Below are 22,165 nucleotides of genomic sequence, written 5' to 3'. Positions count from 1 at the left end.
GAAACTTTGGTTTAAAATAAAATAAAATTGAAAAGAAAGAGAGAGAGAGAAAAGGTAAACACAGGTGCAACTTGTCTCACGAGAGGGGTATTTGCAGGGCATAACCCCAAAACCCTGGAGATCTAGATCAACATTCCCGGCTTTGTTTTACTGTTACAACCTTCATTGCACAGGACTCAAAATCACTCTCATATGGTTGTTACGTTTCATAAATAATGTGAAAACTATATGCAACAGATACATCATATTTCCAAAAAATTATAAGAAAAGTTACATCAAATTAAAAAGTAGCTTCATGAATGAAGATACTGCTCTAAGTGCACTTTCCCTGCAAGTGCAGCCAGTGCCTCAGCGCTGGATATGAAGAAAAAACAAAACAAAACAGAACAAAATAATCAGATTTAAAAACTTAAGTCCGGTTTCAACCAGTCAAAACCGGGCCAAGCAGAAACCGAGTGTGGTCTCGGCACTGTCCCATGAGGGAGTCCCTATGATGCTTCGTTATCCAGACAGGTTTGTATGTCCTTGTTGAGACTGTAAACAATCCTTCTTTCCTGAACTGTCCTCTTTATTGGCAAAACAAAGTAAAATATTTTATTTTTTTTTTTTTAAAATAGAACATTAAAATTAACCCAGAAGAAAAGAAACGAAACACAGTGAGCTTGTTGGAGTCCATAGGATCTGGTCTGGAAGAGCTCAGAAAACATGTTGAGTGTTTTCTCCTGTTTTCAGCTGGAACTGTACCAGAGGTCGGGTTACTTGGGGAAGAGGGGAACAGAACGAGAAAACAAAGGATGCGGAATAAGAGACCGTGGCCATCTCATGTGTTCGCTTCATTCGCTAGGTCCTCTATCAATACCTTAGTGTCACAAGCCTTGGACCTGGAAAAAAACAAACAGAAAACACTCACTGGGGAGAAGAAATCCTTCTGCCCGAACATGCTTGACACGTCTCGGTTCGCTGCATGACGGAGGGAAAAAACCGGCACGGTTGTAGGGAATTCACCCAGGCTGTGGCCCACATCCCCTCTGCATCAAGTTACTCAGTCTCCAGCAGCCACATGAAGCCCGTTGGTGTTGGTCGCGACCCTGAGCCAACACGGATATGAGACAAGCATGGCCCAAGGGCTGCAGCTCAGGCCAGAGCACACCCTTTGCGTGACAGCCACGGCTCCTTTCCCTCCCATCCACCCTCCCACGCAGTGATGCAACAGGGGGATGTGCTGCAAGGATTGCACAACACCCCGACACGAAGCACTTCAGCATCCCCCGAGAGCACAGGCTTGTTCTCTGGCCAAAGGGCAGGGCTCTGCGGCTGTGCTGCTGGGGCAGAAGTGATGCCTGGACACTGGAGCACCCTGTGATGCTTGGAGCATGGGCACTGCCATGAAGATACCCAGTCAACAGGTTCAGGGGCTTGGGAGCAAGAATGATGGGTGGAAAGGAAAAAAAATATGGATGGGTTTAGATCTGTGAGAGGATGGAGTCCGAGATCTCACATACGAAACCTTAACCAAACGAGAACTGAAACCCTGGGGTGGTCCGAAGCCTGGAAATGTCCAGTTGAAGAGAACCCCTCTTCCAAGTTTGCACTGGCAATTGCTACAGGCTATTTTTGCAGGAGGGGAGTCTTCTAAAGGGAACTCCCATTTCCAGTGGTTTACCAGAACCCCAAGATGACGTAAAGGACGGCTCAACCCCCCAGCAGAGGCACATCTGTTTACTAATTGGACCTGTCTTCCCTTTGAATAATTATTTTGGCTGAGATCTTCGCCTGACTACCCAGCCCACAAGCAGCCACCGTGCACTAGCAGCAGCTCCCACAGGTGACTTGGTTTGTTGTGCCAAACAACACAGAGGAGGGGCAAAACGTACTGTGAAGCAAGACGAGGTCTGCGCAAGGACACGCTCTGGCTGCGCTTCCACTGTTTGTTCTTGCGGCGGTTTCGTACACCATCTTCCTGGTCCATCATCTGATCCAAGAGCGTCAGGTCATCGGCGTTCAGCGGTGCCACGGAGATGTCCCTCACGGCACGGAACTCACCACAGTTGTTCAGGTGCTCGTTCTCCAGACGGAAGAAGTTCCACACAAACCGCCTGGATGAGGAAAAAATGAAAATTACCATTTCAGTTCCACGTTTACAGGCATTGCCTGTGGTTGGCAAAGCACTGGTACGTGCACCTGGATACCACTGAGTCTTCTCACTGATCCAAGAGCCTCTGGGAACATGCTGGGAGCACGGAGAAATGGCCAATGGCTAAAAGCAGCACCTGCTGCAACATCTTCCCAACTCCCTGAGAATAACAGACGTGCCAGGCTCATTCACTGTCCCAATGATGACAGCCCTGGTCTGGACAGCGTGGAGGCACCAGGCGTTCCAAGCTAAAGGCAGCCTTCACCATCTACATGAGTGAGGTTCAGCTTGAAGATCTTTTAATCATCTCAGGAAGCCACGGCGGTGGGTTTCCGCCTAGAGTACAAGTGTGTAAAGAGCCCCAGAACCTTGCAGGATCCCAACCGATGGTGCAGGATCCCAATTAGCATTTGGAAAAGAAGCTGAGATTTGAAAATTGTCAACTTGAGAATCAAGTGGAACTTCAGCTAGAAATTTCAACAAGGTAATTTTTAAGGAGAAATTTAGCAAAACCAAACCCCTCAAGATCAGGTATAGGTTTGGAAGAAACCAGACATAGTATGAAGGACCCAAGCCCAGAGCCCTCTACAGCCTTCTTCACTCAGCACCCTGCTTGGATTAGATGTTCCTGTCAGACCTAGTCTTCCATCTCAAGGACCAGTACCCTCCGTGTCCCAGCAAGGCACTTCCCACCGTGCTGATGTTATACAAGTAACAAAAACGTAAATAGAGAAACAAACTGTTCAGTCAAGCAGCCTTACCGGAATACCTCAAGTGGGGCAAATACAGTAGAAATGATGTCCCCAGCATACGGAAAGATTTGCATGGAAGTGAGGGAGATCTGGATGGTCCACGCAAAACGCAGGATCACGTCTTCTACAATGGCACAATAGTAGTATGCCTGAAGGACAAGACAGACAAACAGGACAGCTCATCCTACGTGTTCTGCACAGAAGGCAGACCTCTTCAGGCCTTCAGGAAGGCACAGAATTTTCTGCTCATCCGCTAGGAAAAGTGAACAGTATGAAATTATCTCTTTGAATCAAATGAATTCTACTGCTAGAGAAATCTGAGCCCACAGCATTCAGAAGCACCAGTGGCCAACGGCAACATGCTCTAAACTCGGCAAGTTTTGTTAAAATATTCAAAGCCTTTCCTAATAAGAGGTATACGCACTTTCTGTGGGTAGACAATTCCTTCTCGAAGAAAGGTATTTTCACCAGCATTTTTGTCAAAGAGACCCCAGTCCATCTTCAGGTCCCAAATTAGGGTATAGCAAGAGCTGATGAAATAGAAGATAATCCACAGGTAGAAGAACACTTGGGTGTCACTGTGGTTTTTAGCTGGAAAAGAAAAGAACAGCATACTTCTGTACAGGTTGCTTCTTAAACCAGCTACAAATCGGCTGATTTGATCAGAGGAAACAACACCCCTTTCATTCAGGTTCTGGGAAAGTCATCAGGCTAGCTAATCCGAACCAAACCCAAAGCCTCGCCAGGACCAGCTTGATCTTGTCATTTCAATTCCACTTTCATATCGTTCAACGTTTTGCACGTGGGATTGAAATTTGCACGGATATTTTTATTTTCTCGAGACTCGTGGCAGACCTGCCGTTCTGGCTCTGAACAGCAGGTGGAAGCTGAGGGCCAGATTTCACAAAGGACCCAGGCTCGTACAAAGGAAAAAATAATGAGGCGGTGCTTAGTTAGGAGCATTTTGTAAGAAAATATTTTAGTTTGTATAAATACAAACAACTGTGAATTAGTGTCCTAAAAGCCTGAAAGGGGATGGGGAGTACAGGAATTTCCACCAGCCATTTCGGAGGTTGCGGCAGCAGGGGAAAACAAGCAAAGCAGCGGCAATACATTAACGTGTATGTATAAATCCTGAGGAAGGCTCTGTATGGAGTTCTAAATACCCATATAGAGCTCCACTTTGTGAAACACAGGGCTGCAGGCCCAACGTCTGCTCACCTACGGATATATTTTTGCAACAAAGCTGTTTCCCGTTCCCCCCTGGAAAGGTTACGCTGCTCTCAATTCAGCTAAATTTCCCTGCATCAGTTGGCTGGGTAAAAATCAAACAGATCTCATAATTCTGTTTGCTTTCAATTAGCAAATCGGGGTCATAAAGTTCCTAAAATAAAGCATGTTCTAATGCTTTGCGAGACTGTGACACTTTGCATCTCGCTGCTACCACGAGCCTTTCCTCCTTTCTGTGCAGCCACCACAATTGCTCGTTCACTGATTCTTTCTAACAAAGCCAGGAACACTTCTAATACAAAAAACCCGTAATGTTTTCAGTCCAAACCTGCTCCCACACTAAGTGACAGCACTGTTTTCCATATACATGGCTTTAAAACAACAGAATCCCTGAAGCTGATCATAGAGGGAGCAACAGTGCCATTTGGTCTCTCCCTCCCTTTTTGTTTCTAACAATTACAACACAAATGTAATGCAGGAATCCAATAAAATTAATGGAGGTGAAAATGAGAGGCATCGTGTAAGAGTACATTCCTCCCATTGTGCCTTTCAGGCTTCCTGGACGTGATGTGCAGGATATAGGTCAAACACACACACTCATTCTCCTTTCAAAACACACCCCCTAAAGCAAACCTATGAAAGCCACTTCTGCAGCAGAGCCTGCCTGCACTGAAGCCGCACATCAGCGGAGGGAAAGGACATGGGATCTGCGGCAGCTCTCAGGGTTGACTAGCTTCACTGCTTTTGTACGAGGCTGGAAGCCTTTGAACAATACCCCACATCCTCCCGATGCTGGGCTTTAGCCCGGGACTGGTCTAGCATCGTGGCAGCCGCCACTGCCGCTGCAGCGAGCCGTCATGCCAGCCGGAGCAGGCACACAGGTCCTGCAGAATACGGGCTCTGGTGCCCAGGTACATTAATGCTGCTGCTTTGAAACCACCTCTCCCATCCATTTTTCAAATGCAGATGCCCACAAAAGAGGATGCAGGTGAGGTTCTTGGACCTTAGCAATTAGGGCTCTACTCCAAGCTTGTATTTTCCCTTATCAGTTCCTCCCCAAACCCTCCACTACGTTATTTCAGGAAGAAAAGGCAGATACTGATGTTCAGTGACTCAGAGACACTAAGCCTGTCCTTTCCAACACTATTTTTAGCTCACCAGATCTCCAGTCTCCCACTACCAGATCATAAGTGATAATTCAGAGGCAGTTAATGGGTTAAGTGCCTTTAAAACATCTAAAATGCTCCAAACTAACCTGTGAGGCTGTGTGGGCTGCAAGCTTTCTATGGGTAGCTTAGGCTTGAAGGTTAGGTCATGCTTTTTTTTTTTTTTTTTTTTTTTTTTTTTCCCCCCTTAAGGATGGAATTCATATAGGCTGAGTCTTACTCCACGTCTTCATGGAGCAGACGGGCAGAAGGCAGCGTAGACAGCACCATCCGCTGCCGTGCTTTTGGTCACAGACCTGGCACGAGCCACAGCAGCATTGCTGGGAGCTCCTTTGGAGTTCTCCAGTCACAGGGGGGCCAGCGTGGCCCCTGACTACCACCTCAAACTACGTCAGGGGCTAACAAATCTGTATCCTAAGTTGTTGATTACACAGGAAGGTGATTTCAAACGTTCACACTGCTAAAACCTAAACTGCCTTAATGGTTATTCTGTGCAATTATGGAAAGGAGTACCACCAGGAAAAAAGGCTCAGGTAAGAAATCTTGTGGCATTAACCTCATCAACCTCCAAAGGATGTGCCTGATTCTAGGTAGGTCATCCTGGTCTCAGCCCCCTTTCCCTGCCCCTGTCTTTGCAGCAGTCTTTTCAGTGGCACCTGGGGTCATGCTGCTTTGCCCCTTGCTCCTGCTCACTTTCTCACCGACCAGCTCTGCAATGCATTTGGCTCCTGAAAAAATTCATTAAAAAACCCAAATCACTCCCCAGTAAAATGCTCTGATCAGAACTAGCCTATTGTCTTCAGCCTTGGCCTTTGAGTCCCTTCCTTTAATCATTTATCCTCCCTTTTTCTCCCGCCTGCAATCGTTTCATACCTTCCTTCCTTCTATCCTCATTGGTATTCAGCTGGTGTACGGAAATATGTTACTGCTCTAGGCAAGCAATTATATCTCAGCCTCCACTGGCTGGTCCTAGTGGCCCTCTTCACTGCTGCTCAGGGGGGTAGAAAATCAAGGCATTCATATTCTGCCCAGAGGCTCCATCTACTCCTAGCCTGCCAGTTTTTCAGAAGCAAGACATAGCTGTGCATATGTATGATGATGTCAGGGTCTATTTAAGCAGGAACCGTTTCAATCCTCTGTTTTTTCTTTGTTTAATGATGTGCCAGAAACCACGACAAACCATTAGAGAGGGAGAGTCTCAGGATGACAGAAGCACTCCGGACTCCTGGTAGATCTCAGCCTCTCTAAGAAGGGAAAAAAGGCCAAGTCTTTTAACATCCCATGGGCTGCGGCAACCCTTTGACAGTGCAACTGCCAGTCCACCCAGCAAGGGGTGCATGAAAGACCTTTCTACTCGGTGCTCCAAAGGGCAGCACCATGTAGCAACTTCCTAAGCTACGGTTATTCAAAACAGCACGTGCAGGACCAACCCCCGCCAGCACCAAACCTCCCTCTGCATGTAAAGTTGCAGGTGCAGCTTCACCCTCCCTGCCGATGGGCAAATTTCAACGTGCGTTCACATTACCATGTCCACAACCTGGAGGTGTTCAGCTATGTCAGAAGCCATTCGAGCTCGCAACGCCCTGCTATCTCCACCTGCCACAAAGTCCACGGGAAGCGGCGTACCACAGGAGCCGTTCACAACCTTCACCACAGAATCTCCATTGGCATGCCCTATAAAAGGCAATTCCAATAGATACACTGCACAAATACACCTAGAAATTGCTCTAGGTCAGTGAGAGAAATAAGGGAAGGCTTCCACCTTCGAACAAGCTGTGAACGGCCATGGTCCGAGAAAACAGCCAAAGGCACTTGCGGCAGCAGAATTTACTGTCTGCAAAAACTGCTGATAGACGACGGTATGTTGGATGCCCAAACCAGCTCCAGGGGACACAGTATCTGACTGGCATTCAGAGAGAATACCACTCTGCAGAAATTACAGCCCCTTCCAAACACAGGCAAGAGAAAGGCTCCTTTCTATCAAAGATAGACAGCAAATACTATCCTGAACGCTGTTAATATTGACTTTACTTCCAAAGAATACTATCTGTTTACCCTGCTGAATTATTCTGGGGAATGTAAACACCATATAGTATTCAACACAGCAAAAAAAAATCAATGCCATGTATTATTGAAGATGTGGATAAGAGCACAATGGCCCTCGATAAGCACTCCTGGTGTGTCAGCCGGCTGTGGTTTCTGCTGATGGGGAAAACTGTGATAAAAGCTGGAAGAAGCACGAGGTTATCAGGAAAGAGTCAGGTAAACCCTGCAGCATCAGACCGAACGGACCCCGCCAGGGGAGCTCTGCCTCCAGCCCTGATTAAGAACCACTCGGTCAAGGTGTGCCAAATTCAGTCTCCTTTTGATGACCAGCCTGGAAGTCACCAATTTAAGCAGAATCAAAACAAAAATACAGTCACAGTGTGCCAGCCAAGCACAGGCACAAGTCCTGAGCATACATCTTCTGCCACCTGGATGACACCTGCCCATTAACTCCATCCCAGCACATCACGGGAGGGGGGGTGACAGCCAGAAGTGACTTATCTATAGACGAACTGCCATCAGAATGACATCCCAAAGCATTTGTCTAACGCCTTAATGCTTGAAGCGCGGTATTACCCCTCCCTCAGTAATTATCCATCTTAATGAGGGACTAGCAGCAGCGTTGCCTTTCTGCCCAGCCAGCACGTCCTGCTATTTAATACCAATCAATGGCAGAGCTGTAACATGACAGTGGACTTAATGCAGTAAAAAGGCAAAAAACCCGGAGGAGCACACAGAGGACTTGCCATTGTGCACTGATGGGCTTTGTCAAATACCAACCACTTCGTATGAACAACCTTCCTGTTAGATTCTGCAAACCTCTGCTATAGCCTCCGGGCACAATTTAAAGGAAAGCAGCAAGATAACAGCGCAGTAAAGAACTGTCAGGAGACAACATCGCGTTTCTTCTTCTAGTTAGATACCACATTTGTAGAGCAGGGAATCCCCAAATAGTGTTTTGACTAAAAATACTCTGCAGGTTTGCATTGGGTTTGTAGGACAATATGGCTGTGTTTAATTTCAATGCAACGTCATTGATTGCATCTCACAAACAGAAGAATGTGATTTAATTGCAAACGGGAGGAACCATATCAGTCATGACTGAGATTTGATCTGATTCTTCTTCTGGTGGCTTTTCCAGCATTTGAGAAGTTTTCTTGGGGGATGCTTTACTGCTACCTTGACAGGGATGGGGTTTCCAATCTAAGCATTTGCCAGCAGTCTCACTAATAAGAACGCCTGGACTCACAGTCAGAAATAAATGGCATGGTAATCAGAACCTTCATTAGTCAATTTAGGGACTGGGACACAATGTCAACTGCTACCTCTGCCTCTGCTTTGAGATCCAAAAGCAGATTCCTTCAAAATATAATAGCAACCAAAAAAAAAAAAGAAATTGTTGCACGATTGCATCTCCTAGATTTCTGCAGCACCAGAGAACTCCAGACCTGCATACATTTGAAAGGAAAATCACTTGTGATGTAGTCAGTTGCTTTTCTTAAAGTGTTCCATTAAAAAAAGGTCAGGCTTCTCCCTCTTAAACGCCCATGAAATGAGGTATCAGCAGGCCACCCTTTTTACTTACACCTTATTCATTGGTGTTCCCGCTTCTCCAGCCACCTTTAACACAAAAAGGGTATTAAGTGATACACATGGTACTATTAGTCCACTTTCCAAATCCCAGCTATTAAAATCCGTATCTCCCTCTCTCAGCTGCAATCTTGAGAAGCAAACGCATGAATCATGCAGCAGCAGGGTGCGAGGTTGCCTCTCCCCCCACGGCACGGCTGCCGGCACCAGGAATGTCCTGCTTGACATTTGTAGACCTACAAAGCAGGGGAAGATTTTCCCTGTGGGATTTTACGCCTCATTTGTGCTGACGTTCAGGGTGAGGTGGCAGTTCCCGAAATGCCTCTAACCCCCTCTCTCCCAGGCTCCCGTCTCATCCCACCTTCCCTGCTCACTTACCGCAGGCTGCTGGCCAGGGAGCTCCTGCCGGCACCTCCGCCCGGCCAGGGTGGTCCTGCTGCAGCCCTGCCCTGGTGCTCCTCACCCTTCCTGGCTCCATCACCCAGACGGGTGTCTGAGCTATTAGAGGAGCTAACGAGTCAGCGTGGAGAAACCGGGCTTGCTCAGGACGCTGGAGAGACCCACGTCAAAGCTGGGAGAAGGTCAGAGGCCAGGATGGAAATGTTTGCCCGTGGCAATGCCTCCGATTCTTCGCTAATGACACTGCTGCTGCTCTGATGGAAAGGATCAGAAAGACTGGCTAATGAACACAACTCATTACTGAAGGCCTCCTGGGCATGGGATGACAGCGTTTCAGACAAAAATTCATCCTAGCTCACAGCAATGTGACAGACGTTGCATGTTTTAGCTCCAAATAATCATCCTGATGGAGTTGCCTGTATGCTGTGCTAGGGCAAGCCGCACGAAAACTGCAAGTATTAAGAAAGGCGGCAGTTAATCCATTACAAAGTTTGGTTTACTTCAAGAGGTCAACCCAAGCACTCTATAAAGCTCTTGTGACACCCAAATCAAATCATCTGGCTTGCCACAGTGCTGACAGCTCTTCCAGAGCTGAGAAAGAAGAGGAGAGGTAAGAGATCTTGTGCTGACATACCAGGGATAAGCTAGGGAACAGGATCTCAAAAATGCTACTTGCTTCTTTCTTTCGTGAATTTTTTTGTTTTCAAGTTTGGTACATTTTTTTTAAAAAAAAAAGATTTGTACTTGAATACTGTCTGTCCATTTATTTCACCTTGCTCCACTCCCTAGAAATGAAATGACGTTTCTCAGCTGAGGTACTTATAAGCAGTTGCGCCGACATCTGATTTCTGTAAAAGTCATTTTAGTGCCGGTTCTCACATCACCTTGCTCTCCTCTCCTGCTGTAACCATTTAGGATCAGAGTGAATTACTGTTCCACCGACCAGCAAATTCACTCCGCAGGGGCTGCACCCTGCGGTTTCTAACACAGCAGCAGCCAGGGCTAAGTGACACTACCCACCACCCAGTACTTGAGCCAGCAGAGCTAAGGCACAGTCAGGTGTGCTCCTGCAGCTCCCAGCGCAACAGCAACACCCTCTTCCCCCCTCCTTCTCTCCCCAGCCTTCACCTGGAAGCCATACCCCTCCCCCATGGGAGCTGCAGTGGGACAGACCGTGGGGGAACCAGTGCTCTGTTCCAGCGTGGAGTTGGCTACGCCAGCCGGTATCACCACCGGGAGCAGGTGAAGCCACTGTGATTAATGAGGAGTGGGCAGCAGTTAAGAGACCTGGGGATCTCCCACTGTATTTTCAAGCAGCAGCACATTTCCCATTCATCTTCATCTGGGCAGACCTGGTCAAACCTCTCTGTTAGTATGGGATGGTCCAACACCTTCTTGCAATAGCCCATTAATCGAAGGGTGTCTCCTGCCTCGACAGTTCACATCTCAATTCCTTGGCAAAGCAAACAGTTTCACAATTTTTTCTTATTCTGGCTTAAAAAAAAACCACGCCAAGAAATTACACATCAGTTCATGAGAGAAGCCTGTTTCTGAAGCAATGATGAGAACACAGAGAGAAGCACTACTCTTTAGAGACAGCCCTATTTAGTTAACTTCTGTATTTTTAATTACTGTCAGTTTCCTGGACTGTTTAATGAGAAAGTGCGTGGCAGTCACATTATCTTAGACCGACCTAAGGCTCTCCGTGGCACTTCCAAGCTGATGTCAGCTAGTGTTCAGCAGTCTTGTTTGGAGTACCTGGAAAGGGTGTGGGAGCAGTATGGAGGCAGAGACACTTACTCAAGTTTCCAGACCACAGGGATTAACTTTGGAATAATTCAGAGGTTAATAAATAGCTGGATACTACCCAGACCACAAGGATTCACTGAATAAGGTGTGTAGATCAAACTGACAATGAAAACTTGCATAAACCATCTTTCCTTTCAGTTAAAGAATAAAATCCCATATAGCCCGTTTTAACCCAGTACTTGTGCTTAAGCTTAGTAATGTGCTCCTGAAAGAAAATGAGGAATGAGCACACGCTGAAACAGCAAATCCCATGAAACAAGAAAATGATGGAAGAGTACAAAGCACTCAGGAAGCTCAGTTCTTCAAGCGCAGGCGCCAAATACATATTCTATGGGAGCCAGATACTTCTGATGACACCGTGTGAGCGAAGGGCATCAAGGTAAGAGAAAACTGACGGACGTTAGCAAAACCAAGATGCGTCTTGTTTTACAGAGAATAAAGTCGGAGCATAAATCACGTGCAAAGATTAAGAAGTGACTGGCACTCTTAAAGTAGCACAACGCAACCCCTGTTGCACAGTTTCTCGCAAGAGCTGAACACCTAAATATAACAAACCTATCCTTACAAAGTCTGAACCGGGTCTGAGAGAGGAACGAAACCAAGGCTGGCTATTCGAGGTATGTCAGCGTACCTTCTTACATGCAAGTGCACTTTATACAAGAGGGGATGCCTGTGGAATGCTGTGATATGCTGGACTGAAGTGGAAGCAGCTATACTGGTGCATTTGTTGAGGAAAGCACACCTGCCTTTGGCAGAGTGAAAACGCTGCAAAAAGCAGCATTGTGTCAAACTAACACTGCCCTTGGGGTAAATATTCTGCTGCAGGCACAGCTTCATCATTTGTTTCCCCAGCGCCACGTCGGTTTCCGTAGGGATTAAATAAGGCAATACAATATGCAGTTGGCTAGCTCTGGGCAAGGCTACTTGGCACTGCCAGGGAAGTCAATGCCAGCACCGAACTCCTTCGTGTGGAGCAAGGGGAGCGAAGCACGGGGAGAAGGGGCTGCTGCCTGGCCGTGCAGCGCAGGCAGGGACCGCAGCGCAGGCAGGGACCGGCGGCACGCACTCCAGTTGCTAGGTAGCTTAGAGTTACAGATATGCCTCATTTGCCTGTGCAAACATACCCTGCAGGACTATATTTACAGAACGCGGCCTTTGCTTCCCATTCCTTTGAGCGATATAAAAATACTGAGAATTCTTCCTTTGGGAGCTCAGCAACAGTTGCCCTTGGGTTGCTGCTGTCGTCTCTGAAACGCGGTTGTGGTGGCGCAGGCGGCGTGGGTCGGCGCTCGTCCACACAGCCGCTGCCTGCTCCCATCTTATCTGATGGGGTAGCTGCTTCAGCTCCACTGATCCAGATGACAGCTGAATATTGATATGGTATCTGGGAGTTAACTCTGTAAAATCAGTCTGGTCCCAGGACAACAGGATTGCAAGCCTGGGAGAGAAAATCTAACAGAATTTACTTTTCTATCTCTACCCATCTAACAGCCCAGCTGCAATTAGCAGGGGAAATTGCATTCTGCATCTAAAAGGAAGAAAAGTAAAGGAATGTCTTCTCTGAGGGAAGGAAGAACCAGAATTATGCACTGCCTGAGCAATAGGAATTACTAAACAGTGATATTTTGGGGAAACTGAGATACTCATCAAGAGCCCAGATGACACTGTGTTACTGGGGGGATCCTTCGCTACAGGAGGTTTGGAGGAGGGAGTACCTGATATGACTAGAAGCAGCACACATCTCAAACATAGTAAGGTGGCATTTGTTTGAGTTGTTTTCCAGCAAGCGTATGAAAACACAGCACAAGAATGCCACGAGTGCACCCGGTATGACTTCATTGGCTTTCAACGCCAACAAACCCTCCCGGCTGCACAGTCCAAGCGACACAAGCTAAAAACCTCCACACGAGCTACAGATGATTCAATGCTCAAATCGGGGGAGGAAGACAAGCCTTTTCCGAGGGCTGCGACATCCCCAGGGCTCCCAAGTGGAGAACAGGCACTGGTGTACATTACCTGACCTCCCGAGAAAAGGCCACCCATTACCCTCTTGTCCCAGAAGCCAAGAGCTGTCATGCCAGAGGTATAAGTCATAGGCTTGCACACACAGGCATGAAAGACTGTTTAAATAAAACTCTTGTTACCCCTGCAATTAACAGGTTTGTTACTTACTCCAGTTTAGAGCACGTGTAAGAAGCAAGGATCTTTACCAACTTGACGCTTGTTTTGGGCAGCGCTTGCTTTCTTAACAGCAAGCAGCTAACCCTCAACAGATGTTTTGTAGGTAAGAGATGGGTGCCTGTCTCTGCTGTCCTTAGGCAGCCACAGAGAAGGTGTGGGCGAGCAGTGCGTCTATTTTCAACAGTAACATCATCACAACTTGGTGATCGACCATCTGATTCCAAGTTCAGAAAGAACTGGGAATCTATGTAAAGCACAGAGATAAAATTGGATTCTTAACAGGTACAGCATATTAGAAAGTGCATTTATGGCAGGATGGGAATAGGCCTACAGGGCTGAGAGGGCACAGCAAGGTCTTCAGGCAGCCCTCTGAAGAATAACTACAAGCCCAGCATGGGGACATTTATAAAATCTGTGCTAACATGTAATTTCCAAAGGCCACCAAGCTTCCAAATTTTTATTTTTTTTTGCACGACACCAACAACTACACGCTATTGACTGCCACTAACAAAACTGGACAGACAAAAGCTGGGAGTCACGAACATCTCTCAGCAATTGGAACCAGCCCTGTGCCTGGCTCGTAAACACCTCATTACAACCCACTCCCCGCCAGACGTGAAGAGCAGGCAACAGTTATGTATGGCAGCAAGGAGAACAAGGGCCAGCGGCGCTGGCACGCGTGCAAGTTTCAAGGGGAGTAGAAAGAGGTCAAATACTTCAACAGGACATTTTGACAGATGCTGGTTTTCTTCTTGGTTCTAAACCTACCCCAACCTTCCCACAGAAGGCTCTGCCAGCACGTCCCCCCCGGGAAGGAGAAGCATTAGTCAGCCTCCCCAAAGCAGGCACTGGATGTAAAAGCATATAAGCACTGACTATAGCCAGGCAATCTGTATTTGTCTCATCTCGGGGTGGCGGTGACTAACTGGACTGCAGGGCTGGAACAGAGCTGCAGAATGTCACTGAGCAAGCAAGTTAAAATGGGAACAAGCTCCAGGGACACAGCAGCGGGTGGGGGAGATGCACAGGGGGGCCGGGCGCTGCACCCACCACCGATGCTCCCACACCAGGTTGGTGTGCACCTCCAGATTACAGAGCGCCCGACTTACATCCTTCAGCCAGTTTGCACCAAAGCATTTCTCTGCCGTTAAAATGTGCAGCCTGACAAACACGATCGGTGTGGCTGCAGGCCCAGCTATATCAAAACAGCCATTTCTTGGCCACAGGAAGGTTTCAAATAACCCTGCCACCCCTCCAAAAAACCACCATGGTAACTAGAAGCATGCCTTGGACACTTCTGGCCCCACCACAATCATATTTCAGGATAAGTAATTGCTCAGGAGCGTGTGCGGTTGCTAATTTCTAGAGACCGAGAAAGCATATATTTTTCAAATAACAGAACACAGCTTTTAGGACTTCAGAACAATGAAAGGCAGGGCGACTGCCTGAAGTGCAGAAACTAAAAGCTTTTTCCTTCAGAACAAGAGCAGAATCGAGTAATTGTCGTTTCCAGGGAGATGAGGAACTTCAGGGATCAGAGCTCAATCTGCAGTTAAATGGATTGGAAACAACTCCTTACCAGCTACAGAAAAAACATGGATAAAAACACACAGGAAAATCCAGAGAGGGCATTTTTCAGCACTGTGCACATCTCCCCACATTCAGGAACGATGGACCGACTTTATTTAGATGATCCAGGTTATCTGTTCAAGAATGCTGAGGCAGAAATATTTCCTATGTTATCCCTTTCCTTATTATTCTCCCATTCAAACTCCCTTCACAGCAAAAACTGGCATGTATTTCAGTTTTCTCCTTTTGAGAGAGAAACCTGAAAATTCCCTCTTGACACTCCCAAAGTGCAGTTCTAATCAGACCAGGTATGTGAAAAATACCTAAAAGGCCTTCAAATACATTTTGCAAGCTAGGTATGCCTTTGCCTTTCCACTGAGATGTTTCACAGGTGGCAAAAGACAAAAGCTCACGCTTCGAGGGGATGCCAGTTTCTGAGCTTCTCCCACATAAAAAGCAAACCCCATGACTGGCAAATTATTTTCCAAAATCACCAATACCTTTGTGAGTGCTGTAGAGGGCTGCAAATGTCACCACAAAGAAGGTGGTGGAATATTTTCCAGCGTTAACCAGATGAAAGGCCCGTTTGTTATCACGGTATCGGCGCAGGCACTGGATGAATCGCAACCAAGCAGGGATGCACTGGACGACTGCTCTCACTCCGTAGGAGTAGCTGTAACAAATCTGATTATCTGCAAGAAAAAAGTTTCAGGAAGAAAGAGTCAGTAAGTTTAAGAACTCCTATCATCTTCCTTTCTGTAAGAGTAGTATCACTTGACACGAGAGCAATTCCCCATCAGTATCTCATACTGGGGCACACACATGTACGCGCACACACATCCAGAACAGCAACCAGCTCATCACCAGAAAGTATCCTGAAGCCCTTTACTCCATCTCGGAGGTATTCACATGACTTGACATCAATAACACATCCAGACAGATCATCATCCAACTCTTTCACTGCTGCCAGTATAATTAACATGCAAGAAGATTAGAAATAATCTATTTTTAAATTTATTTTGTGCTGTTGGCAGTCCTGTGAATAATCAAATTAAGGATGGAATTACAAACGGCCTTCGACACTGAATTTTTGTGCATAAATGGGAGAGCATTTCCAAACTCTGCAGGACGGTTCAAAAAGGCTACTTAGCCTAACACGTCCTTGACCCATTTTTCTTGGATATTGTAATAGGAAAAAACATATTTCAGTATGTGTTGGGGGTTTGGCTTTTTTTTTTTTTTTTAAAAAAAAAGCAGCAAAGCCCATGCTACGCTCTGGCTTCAACAGCCAGGGTGAGAGGTAACTACACCAACACGGCATAGTGTCACACCCCTGATGTTTGAAAGCCTTCTTTTTATTGAGGAAATTAAATGACCAGGAAAACCCCAGCTTTGCCTGGAACCCCCAAGCACGCCCTGTTCTTATGTCATCTCGCTCAGCCCATCCAAATCAAACGCCGCACTGACTAACAAACATTTGTTTCTTGTTCAGACTAACGGAGACAAATTATTAGCTGATATTTATCCCCAAGTATTGTGCTATCATTCTGCTGTTTGATTTAGGAGAGGACAAGTTGTTATCCACTCCATTGCTTTATTTGTTTTATTTTTATTTTTAATAAATAAATATTTATTTACTTGCAACGTTGTCTTAAAGGGAAGAGAAAGATCAGACAGGCTGGAAGAAAAAAGTGAACACTGATGCTTATTGAAGCACACTGCAAATTCTTTCAGCAAGTGTCAAACCCAACAGACAACACAATTTGCCAGCAGTCACTGCTTCAAGTGGGAAGCCAACAGCCCGACCCAGGAGGAGACAGGTACTATTTTACCACTAAGAAGGCCAAACTCAAAATTCAAACGCCAACTCTGTTGCTCTTTGGCTAGAAAGAAGAGGGAGAGCAAGCACAACGCTGGCGCCGCAGCATCAGCTCTAATTGAGTCAGGGGTGGCACTACCAGGGAAGTTTCTCCATCCTCTCTTGCTTTAGGATACTGCCATGGAGCCTGTAAGAAGCAGGCTACAGCACAGAAAATTGCTGTTAACAAGCTCATGCAACTCATTTTCATGCTGAGCAACAGACACAGGCTAAAAGCAAATACGTGGTTAAACGACTATGAAATAAAACAACAATGCCGGGAAAATGGTTTTCTTTTCCCGGTCAAGAAGCGCTGCGTCTAAATTCTTCAATGAATATACATGTCAGGCTGAATGACTGGATTAGGAAATGAATGCTGATGTGAGATTCCATTTCCCTGGATGGAAGGAAGAAAGGGGAGAATCTCTCTAATGCTGCTTTTACAAGAAATGCCAATTATTTTAGTTTCCTATGTCATCGGTAGCCCTCTTCAAAACAGATAATTATGAAGTTGCCTTGCTCAGTGTTTTTCAGGTCATTTTGACTGTTTGTGTGGGTCATCAGCATTGCTCTACCTGTATTTGCCAGAAGTCCAGCATTGTCCTCCCACTGAACCTCAAAGCTGTAGAAGCAGATCATGTACTCCAGATCCATGAGTATCACGACCAGGCTGTTGAGCTGATCAGCCAGCCAGAAATCTGCGAAGCCTACCTTGTGGAAGGGAGCGGTGAACACTCGAAACTGTCAGGAAAAAAAAGCGGAATCATTCATGGCAGCCTCAAAGACATCTGAATGCAGTGGTGGGACATCATAGCATTGAACAAATATGGAAATAACAGAAACGCTTGAAGATTTATTGCTGACCTTTCACTCCCGCTGACAAAAACAGATGTCTCCTCACTTGTAGTACAAATGCCATTCCTTCTTTTCTCCTCCTGTATGAAACTATTCATGTCCCACACACACCTTTTTGTTTTTTTACTGGCAACAGAGCCCACTCTCCTCCAACCAAGCTCTTTCCCAGAAACTCCCAGTTTCTATGTAGGAGCCCTCTACAGCTCTGTTTCTCTCGTTGCTCCTCATTTTGATCAGCGCTTTCTTTCAGGCATTTGTCACTCTACAAACACCTTGCACACTTACCTTCTCCCTCAGACTTAACGGCAGTGAGATTACAGCCCCTCAGCATGGCCATTAGTCCGACCACCGCTCGGTTTATTTAACACATTAGTTGTTCTTTGGTGTTAGACGTTGTAAAAGCGGTGATTGTTACTGCTGGATCTGCCAAAGCCCCTAGCAGGGGAAGAGTTAAAGAAAGGGCAGAAGAAATCCTATTGACTGTCAATTAGCCTCCCCCTCAATCCTGTCCACTTTCCCTCTAAGCCTTAACAGCAGTTTTGTTACTTTCAAACCAGACAGTTTTCATGGTCCATTACCTTTGATTACAACTCTCTCTACCCGGTTAGTTATAGTTACTAATGGCCAATTTCTCAAAGAGACGGCACCAGCACCATCCGGTAGTTCAGAGATTTACGAACCTTTAAATTAATGAAAGCACAGGCTAACACCAATCTTTTGTATTGCTTTCCTTCTCAACCTAAAGGGTACGCAGTTACAGAAACCTGGGATAGGACTGACACATTCCCATCAGCTTCTAATGCCAATTAAAGGCTCTGGTCCTAAATTTCAAAGCCAAATAAGGGATTAAGACTTAGTGGCATACAGCAGACATGGATCTTGACCCAGAAAGCACTGTGCTCGTGTAGGACGGCACCTATGACAAAGGCTCAAACAGGGCCAGCCCTCAGGGAGGTCTGTCCTCAAAGCCATCCGGCTGCAGAACAGCTTCTGCAGAGGTCCCAGAAGCCACACCAACCTCCCTTTCCAAAAGGTCCTTCCTCCGTTTTACCTGCACCCTGATACTATCTTTACCTGTTTCATCATACTTTTTTTTTTGCGCCCCCCCCCCCCCCCCCCCCGTGTACAAAGACTTAACCAAAAGAAAAGTGAAAACAGCTTTACAGCTAGATCTCCCTGGGAAAAAAAAAAAGAATAAATTCATAAAAACCCATGTCGCTGCTTGATTTAGGGAGAGACACTTAGGCACTGCCAGACGACAGCATAAAACTTCTAAGAGAGCAGAGCAGAAGCTTCCCACCTAAGCGTTACAGCAGAGACAAGGAGTCAGCAGGCACATCCACGGCGGAGCTAAGGCACTGCCAGCTGTCCTCGGGGACCCGAGCCGCCACGGGAACCCTCCTAACCCCACGCACTCGCACTGCGGCTCCTGGCTGCTGCCGCACGCTGCCCGGGCACAGCTGGAGCTGTACAAGCTGACCGTGTACTGCACGCCCAGCTAGCATGTACTGTCATTGCTGATCATGGAGCTGCAGCCCAGCTAGCAGAGGGGCACCGCGGCAGCTCCTCCCTTCCCAGCCGAGAAGCATCTGCAACATCCTCCAGAGAAGATGGGCCGCCAGAATAAAGTCAGAAAACACCAACAGCTGGAGTTGCCCCTCTCCCTTTCAAGCCATCGGTTGCGATTATATATCAACAGTTCCACAGTCTGAGCGCAGACCTCCCGGTGCTGATTGCTGCAGCTTCAGTAAGTGCTGCGATGGTAGATATTTGAGCTGAACACTTCCTCGATTGTCACCTCTCCCAGATGGGCTCCCTGCAGTTGTTTCGCCATCTCGGCGCCCCGCAGAGAGCGTGGGCACGCAGACACGGTGCCATCCCCCACGCTCAGATCCGATTCCTCCCGGTGAGCTGCTCTTCTCAGCCTACAGGAACGCACTCCTGGGCTTCTCATCTGGCAGCAAAGGGGCAAAGAACGCTCACCTAAGCAGGCAGGCATGAAAGAAGAGCCTGGCATGGGAATTAAACTTACTACAGGCTAAATAACTATTTTCACCGGGAGGAAGATCAATTCAGCTGTAACTTGCAGTCCCTCAGGGATTATCAAAGGAGATTCCCCACGCATGAGTACCAGCAGGTGTGGATGATCACAGGTGGATGCAGTAAGCCTCCTAGATCCGTTAGGAAATGCTACACCACACTCAAGTATGCTCCTGGTTTGGTTCTAGAAAAACTGGAGGTGCCAGTAACGCTCCGCTACACCCGATATATGTCAGACTTCACTTTGGCTGGAAATGAAACGTATCAAGCATGTGAAGAAAAACGCTCACCACCCCAAAATTTATGTGAACAGCACAGTTCCAAGAACTGCGCGATTTGAACCTCCTTTCACTCAGATAGCTGCTGGCGACTGTGCAAAGAAATTAAATACACCCACCCAGCCAATTACACACAATAAAAATTAGAAAAGCCTAACAGCTACTCTTTATGTGGTTTGTCTGGCCTCTTTTTCCCTCTTCCGCATAACACGCAGTCAGAAGTACTGTGTCATTTTCCACCATTACGGTGATCTTGCATTTTGATGAAGCTTTTTTCCCCAAGGAGCCTTCGGGACGAATTGGCCTCTGCACACCCAAAGGGACACCTCTGTCGCAGACTGCAGTGTGGTCGGGAGACAGCTGGGGTAGGAGCAGGTACTGGGAACTGCCTAAGAGCTCTGTGAAGACTGAGAACCTTACCCTGTTAGGTATTAAGGTAAATTAGCACAGGTACTGCTCACAGGGCTCCAGCGCTTCCCCTAGCACCAAGGCACAGCAGGAAGACTGATGAGGCTTGAGACTAAAGGTACATCTGTGAGAGACGGCTGAATGCTGGGAGGCAAAAAAGGAAGAAACTGGAATAGTAGTAAGCTAGCAAACCCAACAACGGGGGTAAGCACACGGAGATTAACTAGCTGTGCGTATACCTGCACGCACATGCTCGAAGCACGAGTCTACGTTTCATCTTTGTCGTGTTCCAGATAAAGTTAATTGTTTTAATTGGCATTAAAATGATTCTACGAGTAACATCTACCAGCCAAAGCCTCTTCCGCCCCATGCTCTCTGAGCAGTTCCAGCAAGAATAAGGTATCAAGGGAACCAAACTGATTAAAGTCAATTTAAAAGCGCATACAGGGTGGGGATGAATGTGTGAAACAGCCACCTGGGAAGAGACTGATGAGCCATCCAACAAGTTTGAAAACTCTTCTTTTGGAGCTCCCACCTATAACTGGAACACTGAAGTAGCACACGTATTTACATGTAATTTACCAGATTAATTTACCTGGAAAATAGGAGCTGGGTCTAAAATAAATAGCTTGTGTAAGACCGCAAACAGATTTGCTGAAAAAAAATCCTACCCATGAACTTAATTTTGTAAGCAGTAACCTTTGCAAAGGTTCCCTCTCCATTGGTGAACCCTCTCTGTGTTGGCACTGCCCTAGTTTGGGGTGAGGAGCGTCCATGCAGCCCTGCCTTAGAGCATCGTCACCCCAGTCAAACTGTTTCACTACATTAAGGAACAAACAAGCAAAGATACGTGAATGTTTCTATACGTGCAAAGTATGTATACGGCTGTCTATGGGGAGATTAACAAGTAGCTACCTGTAACACAAAGATAATGGCAGACTGGTACAGACAAGCAGAAGTTGTTTCTGTAAACCCATGCTCAACAACCATTTGCAGTCAATACCTTCTCAGGTCTGCTCTATGAACACACAGTGCTATATAAGCATCCCTCTTTCCTGAAGATTAGCGACACTTCTATATACTTAACCTCTACTGCTCAGCTACAGCATTTTTTAGAAATTTATTTATTTCAGTCAGGTTTGAGACTTACCAATAGTTTGAGCAGCCAAAAACGGGACTTGTAATATAAGGTTTTGGTAGGGTTGATGAGAAAAAGCAACATGAAGCCGTACAAGATGAGTGGATTCACCTGCATAGGGATGTAGGTGAATTTACCATATATACATGCCAGCAGGCTCAGGCACCACAAAACACCCAGGAAACCAGCAATCTATAGAAAGATAGAAAAAACACGTAGATACCTTATGAAAATATAGCTCTGAAACCTACAATGAATTCTCATTATAAGAAAAGGGAGAACAGTGCTCAATCCTGTAATCTAATCAGCCTTCAGCAACTTCCTCTTCTAATTGTATTAGAACTCCTTGCCAGGAAATGGTGCAGGATTTATCCTCCTGATACGCCGCACAGCTCAACCCCTCCTATAATCTATCCTGTTTACCTCAAAGAGATGTTGATGGGACAAGTTGCTGCGGGGATTGAGTTCGAAGATGAGGACGTGATTCACTCCAGCCTGTCTCCAGCCATATGTGTTGATACCCAGGAGAAAGAGGAATTCTATCAGGAGAAAGCCACCTCGATAGATTCTCACCAGTGGCCACACATTTGGTCCATCTATAAAAGCCACACCTGGCAAAGACAAAAATGAAATTACTTTAGTGACAGCACAGGTCATGCCACAAAGCAAAGCTGCGCTCCACTGCTTTATGCTGGTTCTCAGATGCTTGGCT

The 22,165-nt window shown here is 46.6% G+C and overlaps 1 protein-coding gene across 2 annotated transcripts in view; it reads right to left on the bottom strand.

The window, feature by feature from the left end:
- Positions 1-547: 547 nt before the first annotated feature.
- XPR1 (xenotropic and polytropic retrovirus receptor 1) overlaps positions 548-22,165 on the bottom strand; it is a 109,438-nt gene continuing 87,820 nt past the window's right edge. For both annotated transcript variants that reach the window (XM_055724258.1, XM_055724259.1), the window contains 8 exons: positions 21,877-22,064; positions 21,466-21,645; positions 17,310-17,475; positions 15,377-15,568; positions 3,311-3,477; positions 2,896-3,035; positions 1,875-2,096; positions 548-881 (listed from right to left, as the gene is read on the bottom strand). In XM_055724258.1, the coding sequence (XP_055580233.1) occupies positions 821-881; positions 1,875-2,096; positions 2,896-3,035; positions 3,311-3,477; positions 15,377-15,568; positions 17,310-17,475; positions 21,466-21,645; positions 21,877-22,064 (1,316 nt within the window). In that variant the 3' untranslated portion in view covers positions 548-820. The remainder of the gene's footprint in view (positions 882-1,874; positions 2,097-2,895; positions 3,036-3,310; positions 3,478-15,376; positions 15,569-17,309; positions 17,476-21,465; positions 21,646-21,876; positions 22,065-22,165) is intronic.

This window comes from Falco cherrug, chromosome 12, assembly GCF_023634085.1.
Source record: "Falco cherrug isolate bFalChe1 chromosome 12, bFalChe1.pri, whole genome shotgun sequence".
NCBI classification, from domain to species: domain Eukaryota; kingdom Metazoa; phylum Chordata; class Aves; order Falconiformes; family Falconidae; genus Falco; species Falco cherrug.
This window is presented reverse-complemented; position numbering and strand designations above follow the sequence as displayed.